The sequence below is a fragment of the Engraulis encrasicolus genome, chromosome 22 (assembly GCF_034702125.1).
Source record: "Engraulis encrasicolus isolate BLACKSEA-1 chromosome 22, IST_EnEncr_1.0, whole genome shotgun sequence".
Taxonomy (NCBI): domain Eukaryota; kingdom Metazoa; phylum Chordata; class Actinopteri; order Clupeiformes; family Engraulidae; genus Engraulis; species Engraulis encrasicolus.
The window spans coordinates 24,964,945-24,979,581 of record NC_085878.1 but is presented as its reverse complement, the minus strand read 5'-3'; the positions used below and the strand labels follow the sequence as shown (position 1 = coordinate 24,979,581).

General features: G+C 46.0%; 1 protein-coding gene across 2 annotated transcripts in view; it reads right to left on the bottom strand.

The window, feature by feature from the left end:
• lrrk1 (leucine-rich repeat kinase 1) overlaps positions 1-14,637 on the bottom strand; it is a 113,103-nt gene that overhangs the window by 66,000 nt on the left and 32,466 nt on the right. For both annotated transcript variants that reach the window (XM_063188833.1, XM_063188834.1), the window contains exons 11-15: positions 13,320-13,432; positions 12,723-12,793; positions 11,494-11,623; positions 8,723-8,835; positions 915-1,129 (exon numbers count right to left, since the gene is read on the bottom strand). In XM_063188833.1, the coding sequence (XP_063044903.1) occupies positions 915-1,129; positions 8,723-8,835; positions 11,494-11,623; positions 12,723-12,793; positions 13,320-13,432 (642 nt within the window). The remainder of the gene's footprint in view (positions 1-914; positions 1,130-8,722; positions 8,836-11,493; positions 11,624-12,722; positions 12,794-13,319; positions 13,433-14,637) is intronic.

Sequence of the window (14,637 nt, the reverse complement as noted above, 5' to 3'; positions counted from 1 at the left end):
GAGCTACTCCCTACTCCCCTTATCTTGCTTAGCAACATCAATGCCTTGGTGTTATTTTGGTGAGACAGACACAGTAGTAGTGTGGCCATGTGTGTAAATGTGTGTCTTGAGTGTGAGTTTGCGTGCATGCGTGAGTTGAAGTGAAGTGGTGGACAGTGTGTGTGTGTGTGTGTGTGTGTGTGTGTGTGTGTGTGTGTGTGTGTGTGTGTGTGTGTGTGTGTGTGTGAGTGAGTGTGTGCGTGTGTGTCTGTGTGTGAGTACGATTGAATTCGAGCTGACAGCCAGCCAGCCAGCCAGTGTGCTGTGCCTCACTATCTGTCATGAGTATTTGCGTGTGTGTGTGTGTGTGTGTGTGTGTGTGTGTGTGTGTGTGTGTGTAAAAGTTTATTCATACAGTATGTGTGTGTGTGTGTGTGTGTGTGTGTGTGTGTGTGTGTGTGTGTGTGTGTGTGTGTGTGTGTGTGTGTGTGTGTGTGTGTGTGTGTGTGTGTGTGAGTGAGGAAGGCTGAATTTTAGTTGATAGCAAGCTAGATAGGGTGCTGAGTCTCACTCTCACCACAGTCTTGATGCTCGGCCTCTCCAGGTTGAGGTGTGTGTGTGTGTGTGTGTGTGTGTGTGTGTGTGAGTGTGTGTGTGTGTGTGTGTGTGTGTGTGTGTGCATGTGTGTGTGTGTGTGTGTGTGTGTGTGTGTGTGTGTGTGTGTGTGTGTGTGTGTGTGCGTGTGTGTGTCTCACTCCAGTCCTGATGGTGCTCGGCCTCTCCAGGTCCCAGGTGTGTGTGTGTGTGTGTGTGTGTGTGTGTGTGTGTGTGTGTGTGTGTGTGTGTGTGTGTGTGTGTGTGTGTTGGTGTGTGTCTGTGTGTGTGTATGCTTATGTGCGTATGTGCATGCTTATGTGCGTGCGTGTGTGTCTCACCCCAGTCTTGATGGTGCTGGGCCTCTCCAGGTCCCAGGTGGAGGTGTATATGCTGCGCTCGGAGGGCAAGAACAGGGCGTTACGGCCCGACTGCAGGGCCTCCAGGAGGGCACTCTTGCCCTGCCGCGGCGGCCCCACCACCACCATCTTCAGCAGCCGGCACGGCTCCGCCTTACGCAGGTGGGCACGCAGGTACGCCAACACACCTGCTGGGCCTGGGGGACGGGAAGGGGAGAATGGGGCAGGGGGGGAAAGCAGACATACAGAGAAATTGATGTATAAGGTTCATTATGTCTAACTGTTTTAATCAATCTTAAAGTTTTCTTTTACTTCAGAAATGTTAATACATGTAAATGTATGTAAATACTGAGAAATTGAAGGCCAGAGAGGTACGTTGGTGGATGTGTGTGTATGAGAGACAGAGAGATATTTTCTTGGGTCATTTATTAATTTAGCATCTATCTAATAATTCATGAAAGCTCTGTCTGTATCTCTGTATGTCTACTCCATGCAACTCCCGCACCATTCCACTGAATTATCTCAAATTTTGGGGCGACTTTCCAGTGGTATGGCGGTATGCAGTGCAAAGTTTCAAGCCGTTAGGACATATCATACAAAAGATATTAGCTAAACTGATTTTGATTGCCTTTTGTCAGTTTGCCACTCAGGGCATTGTCTTGGTATTCTCGACAAAGCCATGAAATCAACAGCGCACGAGATACACCTGATACAAAACCCAAAATTCCATAATTAAGTCCACTGAGCACCACAGACACACACCTGCTTAAAAACTCAACATTCCCTAGCCTAACACACGAATGCTGCTTCTCAAGTTCTCAAAGGCATACTGTATCTGCTGTTCTAATAAAATTCTGAACATTACTTTATTTTCATTTCCTGTACCTTTCACCTAATTTTGTCCACTTTAACAGTAGGTCTGGCCTTGACATCCATAAGCTTCCACTCAATTTCTAATTTTCCTTCTACATGTTACCATCAGCCCTACTACACTTAGGGAGTATGATAGGCTACACCATTAACACTAGAACTACCACGGAGGGGTCAATTGACCTTTTTACCTAAAAGCCCCACAAGAGGGTCATTTGACCCTTTGGACTCCCTGCGGACACTCCTTTTGTTGTGGAAATGTGGCTGTTAGCAGCTCACAGCTGTCACTTGAGACACAGAGTGTGTGTGTGTGTGCGTGTGTGGATCATTTCCAATGCCTGTTGAGTGCTGTATCTCTGCGTCTTCGTTCCTTGGAGAGGAGCTTCTTTCACCACAAAATTCTTGAGGGAAGTGAAGCAGTAGTCCACATGCACTGGTATTTATCCACCTAACAATTGCCATGTTGCATTCACATGAGTCGTTATGGTCACATGGCATGGGAGATTCACACGTTACAGTTTTTCTCGATTGGTTTGGCTAATTTCTCGAAACTGAGATGACATTCTCAAAACAACACGGACAAATCCCCAAACCAACTTGCAATTTCCCAAAACAGAATGGCATTTTTCATTGCTTTCATCAGATATCAAATGCTTTGTACATGTCTCAAATGTTTAGTACATCTCTGCAGATGGATATGTACAAATACCCTTCAGTTGACACATTCAGCATACATTTAGCACATTTTCCAAATAAATTGACCTTGCTTATCTAAACGAATTAGACAATTCTCAGTCTAATGGTTGCCCTCTCCAAAACATGTCAGCATTATTTCATTGTGTAAGTCATCATATGCAAAGTGGTCTACGCAATTCCCAAAACAGTCAAGGACATCATATTTTAAGAATTTCATTACATAGTAAATTCATGACAGTGTTCAACAGGTCAGATGGTATTGCAACTTTACTAGTTAGTAGAAAATAATTTTACAACTGTGTATACTATATTTTCCTCTGTTATTTGGCTAATTTCATGACATTTTTTCAAACGACATTCTGTTTTGAACAATTGCTAGTTGCTTTGGCATTTGTCCATGTTATTTTGAGAATGTTATCTTTTTTATCGTTTTGAGAAATGAGCCAAACCCATGAGAAACCTGTGATATATGGGCATTACTTTCTGTATATGAATTTACAGTAAAGAAAGTTACTGATAAATGTCGTTGGTAAATTATCTGTGTTGTCAAACTTAAATGGTTTCACTCACTTTTTCATTTTTATAAATAGTCGAAATCTGTTAGCTGAACGTAGATAAAACACCTAACCATTTTGACTAGCAGTGCTTACACAATGGCAAAGGGACAGTGTATTTTGGGGGTACTGATGATATATGTGGGGAAGAAATTTAGTTTTGACACATGGGTAAACTGTTTTTGGGGTGATATGAGCGAGTGATGAGGATCCATGTAGTTATGCTGAACCATCCAGTTTATTTTGACAGAAGGACTAAATGAATGCAAATGAGCCAAAGCAATTGAGAAGGATCTATGCCATTTTTATGGTACTGACTATTTATATGTGAGACGGTTTAGTGCTGATGCAAGAATGAGGTGTTTTGGGAGGTATATGACATTTTGCTAGTTATCTGAACTGTTGTGCAGAAGTGTAAGAATGTTTGGCCAAATGACCCAATGGTTATAGGAATGTCATCTCAGTTTCAAGAAATGAGCCAAACCAATCGAGAAAAACTGTAATTCAACCATTATCTGGTTGCAGTCATATGATTCGTCATGATCACATGGGACATTCACACGTTCATTGATGACTTATATGAAGAAAATGTGCTGAAATGTTTTCAGGACAACCATTACACTGAGAATCAACCAATTGGGATAGATCAGCAAGGTACATTCATTTGAAAATTCTACTAAATGTAAGCTGATTGTGTTAACTGTAGGATACTTGTACATAGCCATTTGCAAGGATGTACTTTAAGGGACACTGTGCAGGAAATGGTCAAAAAGGGTACTGCAACTATGCTGCTCATTGAAACTGGGCTGCCAATTGCCAAATTTGATCTTTACATGAAAGTTTTCCAAGTAATAAACAAATATTTTCTAGTATGGTCCAAGTAGAGTCATTTTTGCAGCTAAAAATGGCTATTTTTGGAAATTCAAAATGGCGGACCATGGAGAAGATCCCCCTTTTCATGTATGAAAAGTGCAATTTGTCCAGTCATAATGAATACTTAGAATTTGATGGTGGTGGTAAGTATTCATGAAAAAGGTAACATTAGTGAATGGGCAGCATGAATTCTGGAAATAACCAACTACAAATCTCACAGATTGTCCCTTTAATGATTGAGACATGTACAAAAGCATTTGAAATTTGATGAAAGCAATGGTAAATGCCATTCTGTTGTGAGGAACTGCAAATTAGTTTTGGGATTTGTCCATGTTTTGAGAATGACATCTCAGTTTCAAGAAATGAGCCAAACCAATGGAGAAAAACTGTAACACACTGTCCGCCAAACTGTGCTATCTGTCTTTGCTGCTGATATCTTCATGGAAGTTGCTATTTACCTGTGGTGATTTTGGAGGCTGACAGCCCTTGGGAAGAAGCTGTCTGTCCCTGTTTGTCTTGGCTGTTAGCACTGTAAGGTGTGACCCCCTCACCCCTCACCCACACACGGCCCCTAACAGCCTCATTACCATAACAAAATGAGTGATTAGTGTATTAGGTAAAAGCCGCCGGTGTCCTGTCTAAATGAGCGACCCATCGAGATGTGATTCTCTTCGCTACTGAGCATGCGCACGCATGCGCACACCCTCGCGGTGGTTTTCGCGGGTGATTGCCCATCGAATTGTGAGACCGCAAGTTACGATAGGATCCCCTGAGACTGTCAACTTTAGTGACTCAAACTGTAGCGCAAGTTACGATAGGATCCCCTGAGACTGTCAACTTTAGTGACTCAAACTGTAGCCTATGTCCTCCTGAGGTTACCACCAGTCATCCATAGTCTAAAACTAGTTAGCTTACAGCCTGTCCACCGACTGTCATGGACTGAAAGTTACGATACCGGTATATCCCCTGGGGGGGAAACGGGAAATAGCGTGGATCATCCAGCAGATCATTGGAAAATCTGCGAAATAGCGTGGCCTCGTACATTTGCTACTTTGTTGCCTAACCGTAATCGCTCACACACTCAGCCTCGAACATTGCAACATCGATCAGAAAAGACTATTTCGTAGAATATAGGAGGCGTTCTCATTGCAAAATGGAAAAAATCGCCACCTGATTGAGCTGTCAAAATGACCCTCCACCCTTTTCACTCAAGAATTTGAATCGACTGCATTGTAAACTGCCTCAACATGGTAAAGAAATGCACTGGTGGGGATGTTATGAAAATATGATTCCGGTCATTAAAAGACAGACATCTGCCAAAACAAAGCCACAATACGTTATCTGCTATCTGGGAATATCTAAACCGCGCTTGTTTATCCCCACATGATTTCATGTAGCAATTTGCCTTGCGAGCCCACGTCGCATTGAAACCAAACCAACAGCAAAATGACTGCATTAAACAAGCCGTAGCCAGGCCCTGATCCCAAACACTGGCTGAATCTCAAATGGTGCACTTGTGCACTTTAGTGTTCATGTTTCAGTGTGCATGCCGTATTAGTTACGCACTGAAACATAGTGCCCGAAGTGCACAAGTGCACCATTTGAGATCCAGCCACTTTCTCCAGTATTTGCGCAAACTCAACTCAGTCTCTTTCATATGGCACGTTTCTTAACTTGCTCAAACGAGAGGCTCACTGTTGTCAGCAGCCGCATGTTCTTATTAAACTCCGTGAACGATTGCACACCCCTGTCCGTGAAATAAACGAAGTGGTTATTAAAACAGTCCTACGTGGACCGATTGAAACGCCTTCCGCGGAAAGTCAAGGTCGCTCATTTAGATGAGGCATCGCAAATCGATAGAACACCACTATCGAATAGAGCGACCGGTCGCTCATCTCGACGAGGCAACACATCTCGACAGAACACCGTGTCAAATGACCCCTCTCTGGTACTTCTAGGTAGGCAGAAAAATCCTGGTAGTTCTAGTGTTAAAGTCATACAGTGCAAAACACAACAGGCTCTGCACTAGTTATTATTTAATTTGATTAAATAATTTATTTTATTTACTTAATTTTCAGATTTTTTTAAAAAAATAGTTGCAGTAGGCTCCTGTATGGATGAGGTTTTGCAAGTGAGCTCAATCTAAATATTTTACAGCGTCTACCCTGATTCTCACCTTAAGCCAAGACAGAGAGGCTGAGATGTCGTAATTACCTGTTGAGAAGGAATAATGGGCAGCAATCCCAACCCACTAACATGATTGGGATTAGCACAATGGGAGCGCTGTGTTGTAGCGTGGCAAACGCGATTACAGGCTTCGGAGGGACCAGGAGAATTCAACATTGTCCGTTAACAGCCTATTTCACATAACGTATTACTCTCAGAATCCCATGGCAGTTCATAAAAATGTTACAACAAAACATCCTGCTGAAGGACTGCACCTTTAGCTGAATTTAAAATGGCTGTGTTTTCCATAAGTGAGCTTTGTCACTGTTACACACCAAGGTGTGGTAAGCTGTATACTGAAAGTCACACCAGCTAAGCTAGCATCGCATCAATGTGAGACCACAGCCACAGTGGGATGCCGCGTGCAAAGCCCTACTGTATGCGCAGGGCTCAGGCACCTTAACAGGCTTGTGGACGACAGCTTCCCTGACAAACGTGTCGTGACAACTCCTGCGCCCCTGGTATGACATGAGCCTAAGTGGACCTAGCAGATGTGGGCCAGTGGACCTGCAAGGAGGGGCTGTGTGTGTGTGTGTGTGTGTGTGTGTGTGTGTGTGTGTGTGTGTGTGTGTGTGTGTGTGTGTGTGTGTGTGTGTGTGTGTGTGTGTGTGTGTGTGTGTGTGTGTGTGCGTGTGTGTGTGTGTGTGTGTGTGTGTGTGTGTGTGTGTGAGAGAGAGAGATAGAGAGAGAGAGTGTGTGTTTGTTTGTGTGTATGTATGTCACTGTGCCTGTGGGTGTGTGTAAGTGGGAATGTGCGTCTGTGTGTGTCTGTGTGTGTGTGTGTCCCACACATTAATGAGTCTTTGTCCTTGTCCACATGCCTGTGGTGTGTGCGCGTGCAAATGTATGTGTGTGTGAGCCTACACATGTATGTGTGTTTGTCCTAAATATGCGTGCGTGTGTGTGTGTGTGTCCATGTGTGCGTATATGTGTGCATGTATGCACGTAAGCTTGTGTGTGTGTGCACGCACGCATGTAGTATGTGTGTCTGTGTGTGCGCGCATGCGCCGTCTATGAGTTTGATCACCGAGGGTGTGGGTGAATGGTTCAAGGAGCTGTCACGTGGTGCAGCGAGGACAGGCCACAATACAGTTCCAGTAGCTTCCCTCTATCTGTTGTTGTCAAGAGGGAGAACAGAGTGTGGGTGGGTCAGTGGTTTAAAGGGTTGTCACTCACATGGCTACGGCAGACAATAGCTACTGGGCCTTCCCTCTGTATATTGGGTCAAGATGGGAGGCTAGAGTATATGTGGGTTGTCACGTGGCATGATGAGACACACTCCAGTTACAGAAGCTTCTCTCTGTATGTTGGGTCAAGATGGGAAGCAAGGGTGTGTGAGGGTGAGTGGTTTAAGGGTTTTTTGACATGGTGTTTCTAGGACAAACTGCCATACCTTCTCTATACCATATGTGTTGGGTCAAGATGGCAGGCCAGAGCGTATGGGTGGTTGGTTAAAGGGGTTGTCACGTGACATGGCGAGAGGTACACAACTGCTCTAGTATACTGATGACTTTACTACGCATATGGACAGCGTCTATTGAATTCCATTCAACGGTTTTGAAGCATCTGCGATTGATATGCAAGGATTCTTCTGTCCAAAATATACAGATTCATACCTTAGCAATGTTGAGAATAAGGTTGACAGTTGTGTTTGACAGCTGTGTTTGACTATCAATCAAAATAATTCTAAAAGAATTCTGACTGTCAATCAAATCAACTAACAATGTTCATTGTTCATTTAAACAATTTCAATAGCTCTCTAAAATAAAAGGTGAGCCCGAAAAACAATTGTATTATCTGAAACAGACAGGAAACTACCGTTTGTATGAAATAAAGAAGACTTGAATATGGTGATTTTCTCCCGTTTCCCCAACACCGTTGCATGACTTTAGACTACAATGTACGGCGTCTTTCTATATTCAGGTCAGTGTTCCAGTATCATTCCTTTATGTGTTGGGTCAAGCAGGGAGGCAAGGATGTGAGTGTCACGTGACATGACCAGGCACAAGACAGTTCCAGTACCATTCCTTTATGCATTGGGTCAAGCAAGGTGTGTGTGGGTGGCACACTATAGTTACAAGAGTGTGTGAGTGGTTTAAGGCAGTTATCATGGTGCGGTCAGCTAAGGCAGATGTTCCAAAATTTTACCATCACAAAGGCCCCCTGTATACCGCTAGATTCCAGCCAGGGCCCCTTTCAAGTATTACAGAAAACATAATACATCTTGTATATAAACACTGTAAATAAGAAAATGATAAGTCATAGTATAGCCTCCATCAGTCTACCCTTTTCATACTGTATCATGCGCAAACAACAGGCAGTGCATAGACGTATAACAGGCTAAGGCTTCCATAGGTCTACATTAGTCTAGGTGTGTGAGATAGTGCCCCGCTAGGATTGTTTTGTTGTTGTTGTTTATTCAATGTATTAAATTATTCATTTTGTTTTCCTATACTTTTCCTGCTAACCTGCCACTGCCCCCCTAGACTCCCCTCATGGGCTCCCAGGGGTCCAAGACCCCCACTTTGAAAACCATTGAACTAGTGCACAGTTCTACTGTAGTTACCGTACCATCTCTCCTGACCTCAGCAGGCACGTTGTTGATGTTGAGGTCCTCAATGTCCAGCTGCCACAGGTTAGGAAGCTGGCCCAGCTCAGCAGGCAACTCCTGAATACCAGCATTACTGGAGGAGGAGAGAGAGAGAGAGAGAGAGAGAGAGAGAGAGAGAGAGAGAGAGAGACAGAGAGACAGACAGACAGACAGACAGACAGACAGACAGACAGACAGACAGACAGAATAAGAGCGTGTAGAGAGAGAGGGGAAGAGAGAAAGAGGGAGAGATGGAGAGACAGGCAGAGAGAGGGGGGGGAGAAAGACAGAGAGGGAGATAGAGAACATGGCAGAGAGATAGAGAAAGCAAAACACACAAAACCAAATTAAGGACCACATGCCATTACTATTGTTGGTGCAACAGTGCCACACAAACACAGTATTGACGTCAACACTGGCTTGAGCACTGGGTCTCAGACTCAGACCACCTTCTTGGACCCAGTAGGACATTATCTGTCAGAGCTTAACTCACCCTCCATTTTATCTCCTGCGTGTCCCACCTACGCAACTATTCCCTGAAGCAGTGCTTCCTGGAAGTTTGAGCTATGGTGCTTTCCAGAATACAGTACTGGCAAAGTAAGACAAGTGCATGCGTTGGTGGGTCATTTTGCAAACCATAAATGCATAAACAAAACTAAACCCCTGTAAAAACACAACCTCTTAAGCAGAGGTAATTCTAATACAATATCCTGTTAATTATTAGAATTATGAGAATGTATTTAGATATTTATCCGAGTCCTGATCGAGGAGATAACACCCAATTCCGATCGAGTCTGACACCACGTGATTGGGGCCGATTTCCGATCGCGTGATCGGATCGGGACATCCCTAAAAATATGCACAGCATGTCTATGGCCCTGTCCCTATGAGATTTGCTGCCAATAATCCCACCCCACCATCACCCCTGACCCCTCCGCCACCACCCCCAAATATGCACCACTCACTCCGCCAGATAGAACTCTGAGAGGGTTTTCAGAGGGCCCACTGTTATAGAAGTACCCCATCCCAACAAAATGCAGGACCCCATCACCACCTCTGCCCAAATATGCCCTGAGACGTACTGACTTGGACAGATAGCTCTCAGAAAGGCCCTGATTCTCTGAACTTAGCCGGACTTACTTCCATCCCACCCCACCATCACCCATGCCCCTCCCCCACCCTCCATACCCTGCTCACCACTCATGTGTACATACTGTATATAGTATATGGGAAATCAAATTCACTGCAACCAAAAGGTCATAGATGTACATGTCCTGGAAGGACCTTGTCCAGCAGAACTCAACTCACCCCCAATTACACTCACTTACGGTAGGGACACATAGACGCGAATTTGGCCAAGCGAAGCCAGCTTTGCCATTCATTCCTATGAGAGAGGCGAAGGCAAGCGAAAGCAAGCGAACAGGAGCGAAGCGAAGCGAAATTATTAAAGAAAGTTTAATGTTATGCAAATGAGGAGCGAATTCGCCTGCCGCGGCCCAATCAAGTCAACAACATAACTGTTCCATTCCATTTGATTCGCTGCGATGACCTGATGACGGTTGAAATTCACCTCTCTTCGCTTCGCTCGCTTCGCCTCCTATGTGTCCCTACCGTTAGACTGACAGAGCTGTGAGAGGGTCACCAAAGGGTACGCAGAGGGGGGCACATGCACTGGAAATACCCAATCCATTTAAATGAAATGGCTCCTCATGTCTGGAGATATGCCATTGAACAGTGCATGTCCTCGAAGCTTTTCATTCAAAGCTTAACCCACCCTGACTAAGTCTCCCTTCTCCCCCTTCCCAAATCTGGCGAGCCACTCCCTTGGACAGATAGAGCTAAGAGAAGGTTGTCAGGGCTGGACACAGTGGGTGGCACATGCACTGGAAATACACCATCCCACACCCACCACCATCATCCCTACTCAACCCCCTCCCCAAATTGACCACATGTCTGGAGATGTGCCACTCTCTTGGACAGGTAGAGCTCCGAAGAGCCCTCTCTCTGAGCTTCCTTAACCATATCCCCCACCACCCCCCACCACCCCGCCTACATGCCCATTAGGTCTACATACCCAACTCCCCACCCCTCCCTAGATTGGCCGTGTACCTGGAGATGTGCCACTCTCTTGGACAGGTAGAGCTCAAGATGGGCCCTCTCTCTCTCTCTCTCTCTCTCTCTCTCTGAGCTTCCTTGCCCATACTCCCACCTCACCCATCACCCCTTCCCCTCCCCCACCCCCCAAATATGCCCTCAGCGTGGGGGAATGGCGCTTTCTTGTATAGCATGGAGAACCACATTAATTTGAGCCAAAAGGGCCAAGATGTACAGTACATATCCTGGAAGTACATTGCCGTTCAGAACTGAATCCACCCCTGATTAGGTCTACATGACTAACCCCCTAAACCCTCCCTAAAATCAACCGTGTGCCTGGAGATGTGCCACTCTCTTGGACAGGTAGAGCTCAGACGGACCTCACTCTCTCTGAGCTTCCTTGTCCATACCCCAACCCCACCATCATCCCCTTCCCCTCCCGTGCCCCCAAAATATGCCCTGTGTCCCGAGGCACACCACTGATTTGTACTGTATATAGTATGGGAAATCAAATTAATTGAAACCAAAAGGTCCAAGATGTACATGTCCTGGAAAGACCTAGTCATTCAGAACTCCACCCACCCCTGATTAGTTCTACATGCCCACCCCCACGGCCCCTTCCCCAAATGAACCGCGGGCCTGGAGATGCGCCACTCACTTGGACAGGTAGAGCTCCGAGAGGGTCTTGAGGGCGCACACGGAGGGCGGCACGCATTCCAGCTGGTTGTCGTTCAGGAACAGCACTTCCAGCGAATCCCGCAGCATTACTGGAAACTGGACGGACGACGCTGCCAACGGCAAAAAGAAAGCCACAGAGAGACACACACAAGAGACTCAGGGCTCAACGCTGGTCAGTGAGCTCATACTGTATACACACAATTAACTGACTATCCTGGTCTGCACCCGTCCCGGCCTGCTGAGATGCGGGCTACACTCAGGGCTGGATCAAGATGGCCCGGGGGCCCTGGGCTACAGGTTGCTGTGGGGCCCCCCGGAAAGCAAATTACGCGACAAATTTGCATAGACAGAGTCATAATTACAAGATTGTTTTCAATGTTGCCTCTCACAATTCTGCACTTTTTCACTTTTACCAATCAGGGGCCCCCTGGTAGGTGGGTGCCCCTAGGCTGCAGCCATATCTAGCCTTAATCCTGCCCTGCATACACTGCCGAGAGAGAGGTGTGGGTGGCTGTGGCTGTGGTGGTGATGGCAGAGCCAGGCCTGGCAGGCCATTGGAATACATGACTGACTTCAGCACAAGGACACTGTAAATAACACTGTGTGAATAACACTGTACTTTAAAAAGTGTCTGTGTGTGTCGCTACAATTGGGTGTTTACTTTAGTGCGTGTTATGCTTAATCCAAGCTAAGCTGTGTAACAGAGACAATATTTTTGTTTTCTATGCTTGCTGCTTGGCCATGAGGGCTCAGTGACCACAGTGAAGGCATGGCCAAACCATGTAATGTTTGTACCATGTAATGGTTTATTCTGTCTGAAGAAGATACATTTACCAGAAGCCTAAAACTTTGTATGGCTAAAATAAAACAACTCTCATTGCACAGACAAAAGTGCATTGTATACTGCTTCCTACTCAGTTCGGCATAAAATTAAAATTTGAGCATTATCTCGTCATGCCAGATAATTTATATGGGTGATGAGCCTTTCTCTGAAAGACCGCTGCATTCCCAAGTTGGCTATTTTAAGTGTTTTGCTAAAAATGCAGCCATTGCAGCAGTAGGCCTACAGGGCAAATTTGAAAAATATAAGAATTTGCTTGTTTTTCTGCGATAAACAAGCTCAAAAACGCTACAGCCAATGGTTCTTATCCTACACTTTGGTACAGATGGGCGGGTGGGTGACTTGTGACTTTAAACCATATGCTCTACCTGGTTCAGGGTCTCTCCTCTGCCACGTGGTGAAGAAGGGCAGTCGCCTGGTTTTACTGGCCTCATCTGACCTGAAACAGGCAGACACCATCACCATTACACAGCGGCAGAGATCTCGACAGGAAGTTGTATAAGAGGGGTATGAGTCTGTCTGTATGACCCAGGCAGCGAGGGAGAGTAAGAGAGGGAAAGAAGTAAACAGGGACACAAGAAGAAATAGATGAAGAGAAAAGGAGAATGGGAGAAGAAGAGAGAAGGAGGGGGCAGAAAGGAAATAGGGGGAGGGGGAAAATAGAGGGAGAAAAGAGGTAGAGGAAGAGAGATGGAAAGAAAGGGAGAAAAGGAAGGAGTCAGAGAGATGGAGAGGAGGAGGGAGGAAGTCAGAGAGATGGAGACATGGAAAGGGAGGTATGGAGAGGGCGAATAAGAGAGCAAGCGAGAGAGAGATCGAGAGAGAGAGAAAGAGAGAGAGAGAAAGACAGAAAGAGAGAGAGAGAGAGAGAGAGAGAGAGAGAGAGAGACAGACAGACAGACAGACAGACAGACAGACAGACAGACAGACAGACAGACGACGGCTCAGTCCACAGAGTGACCTACTTCCCCAGTGTGTTCCTGGACAGATCAAGTGTTCTGAGCTGCGAGCACTTCCACTTGTTGGGATCGGGCAGCGCCGAGATCTGATTCCCACACAGCCTGAGGGACACAATGGCCTACGGACACACAAACAACAGCAAAGAAATCAGCTAGGTACACAACGGGGCTGTGCTCATCACACACACGCACACACACACACACAGACACACAGACACACACACACACAGACACACACACACGCACACATACTGTATGCATGCGTGCATAGACACACAGTCACACAGACAGACAGACAGACAGACAGACAGACAGACAGACACACACACACACACACACACACACACACACACACACACACACATACACACACACACACACACACACACACACACACACACAAACTCATCTCCAGCCTTGTGTGTACTATACCGGACACACAGCAACAGAAATCAGCCGTACACCCTACCACACACGCACGCACGCACGCACGCTCACACGCATTCACGCACGCACACACAGCCTTATTCTACACACATCCGTCCCTATAATCCCAAACACAAATATGCACGCATGCACATACGCACGCATACACACTCACACAAACACACCCTCCACCACACACTCCCACTCTCCATGTCCACCCCCCGTCTTTCAACGTGGCACACCATGCACACCCACCCTCCATCCTCTAGCCACCCTTCACACACATCCCGCTCTCCACCATCTCATTCAATGTGGCACACCCACCTACCTATCCACCCACCCACCGATCAGCCGCTCCCCTCCCCACCCCCACCATCTCATTCATGGCACACCACCTGGGGCTTGCACCTGAGTCCATCCCATCCTTTTTCTACTGTAAGAGAGAGAGAAAGAAAGCCCCCCAAAAAAACCCGCTTATCTAGGCTACTCGACACCACACCTAATAAAACAGGCCAAATATTTACCGTACGGAACAGGAAAGCCGTCGCGGTGGGGCCCGTGGAAACAATATTGGAAGCTGATCTTTTAAAGCTCCTGTTCTAATTTCCCATGTGTGTTTTTTTTCACAAGCCACCCGGCAGCTACTTTACGAGGAGTCACATTCGCACAGTGTAATGACACTCAAATATCCGGTTTGAGTTTATTTCTCAATGAAACAATTTGGTAAGGGAGGACATGCCAAAGGTTAATTAAAATGAGACTAAACCATGGCCACACTTATACACACTGTGTTTGTGTATGTGTGTGTGTTGCGGTGTTTTGATTGTGTTATCTGTGCAAATGTCAGTGGCCGGCTGGCACAGTGGATAGACACCGTATGCCAAACTGCTCTCATCTC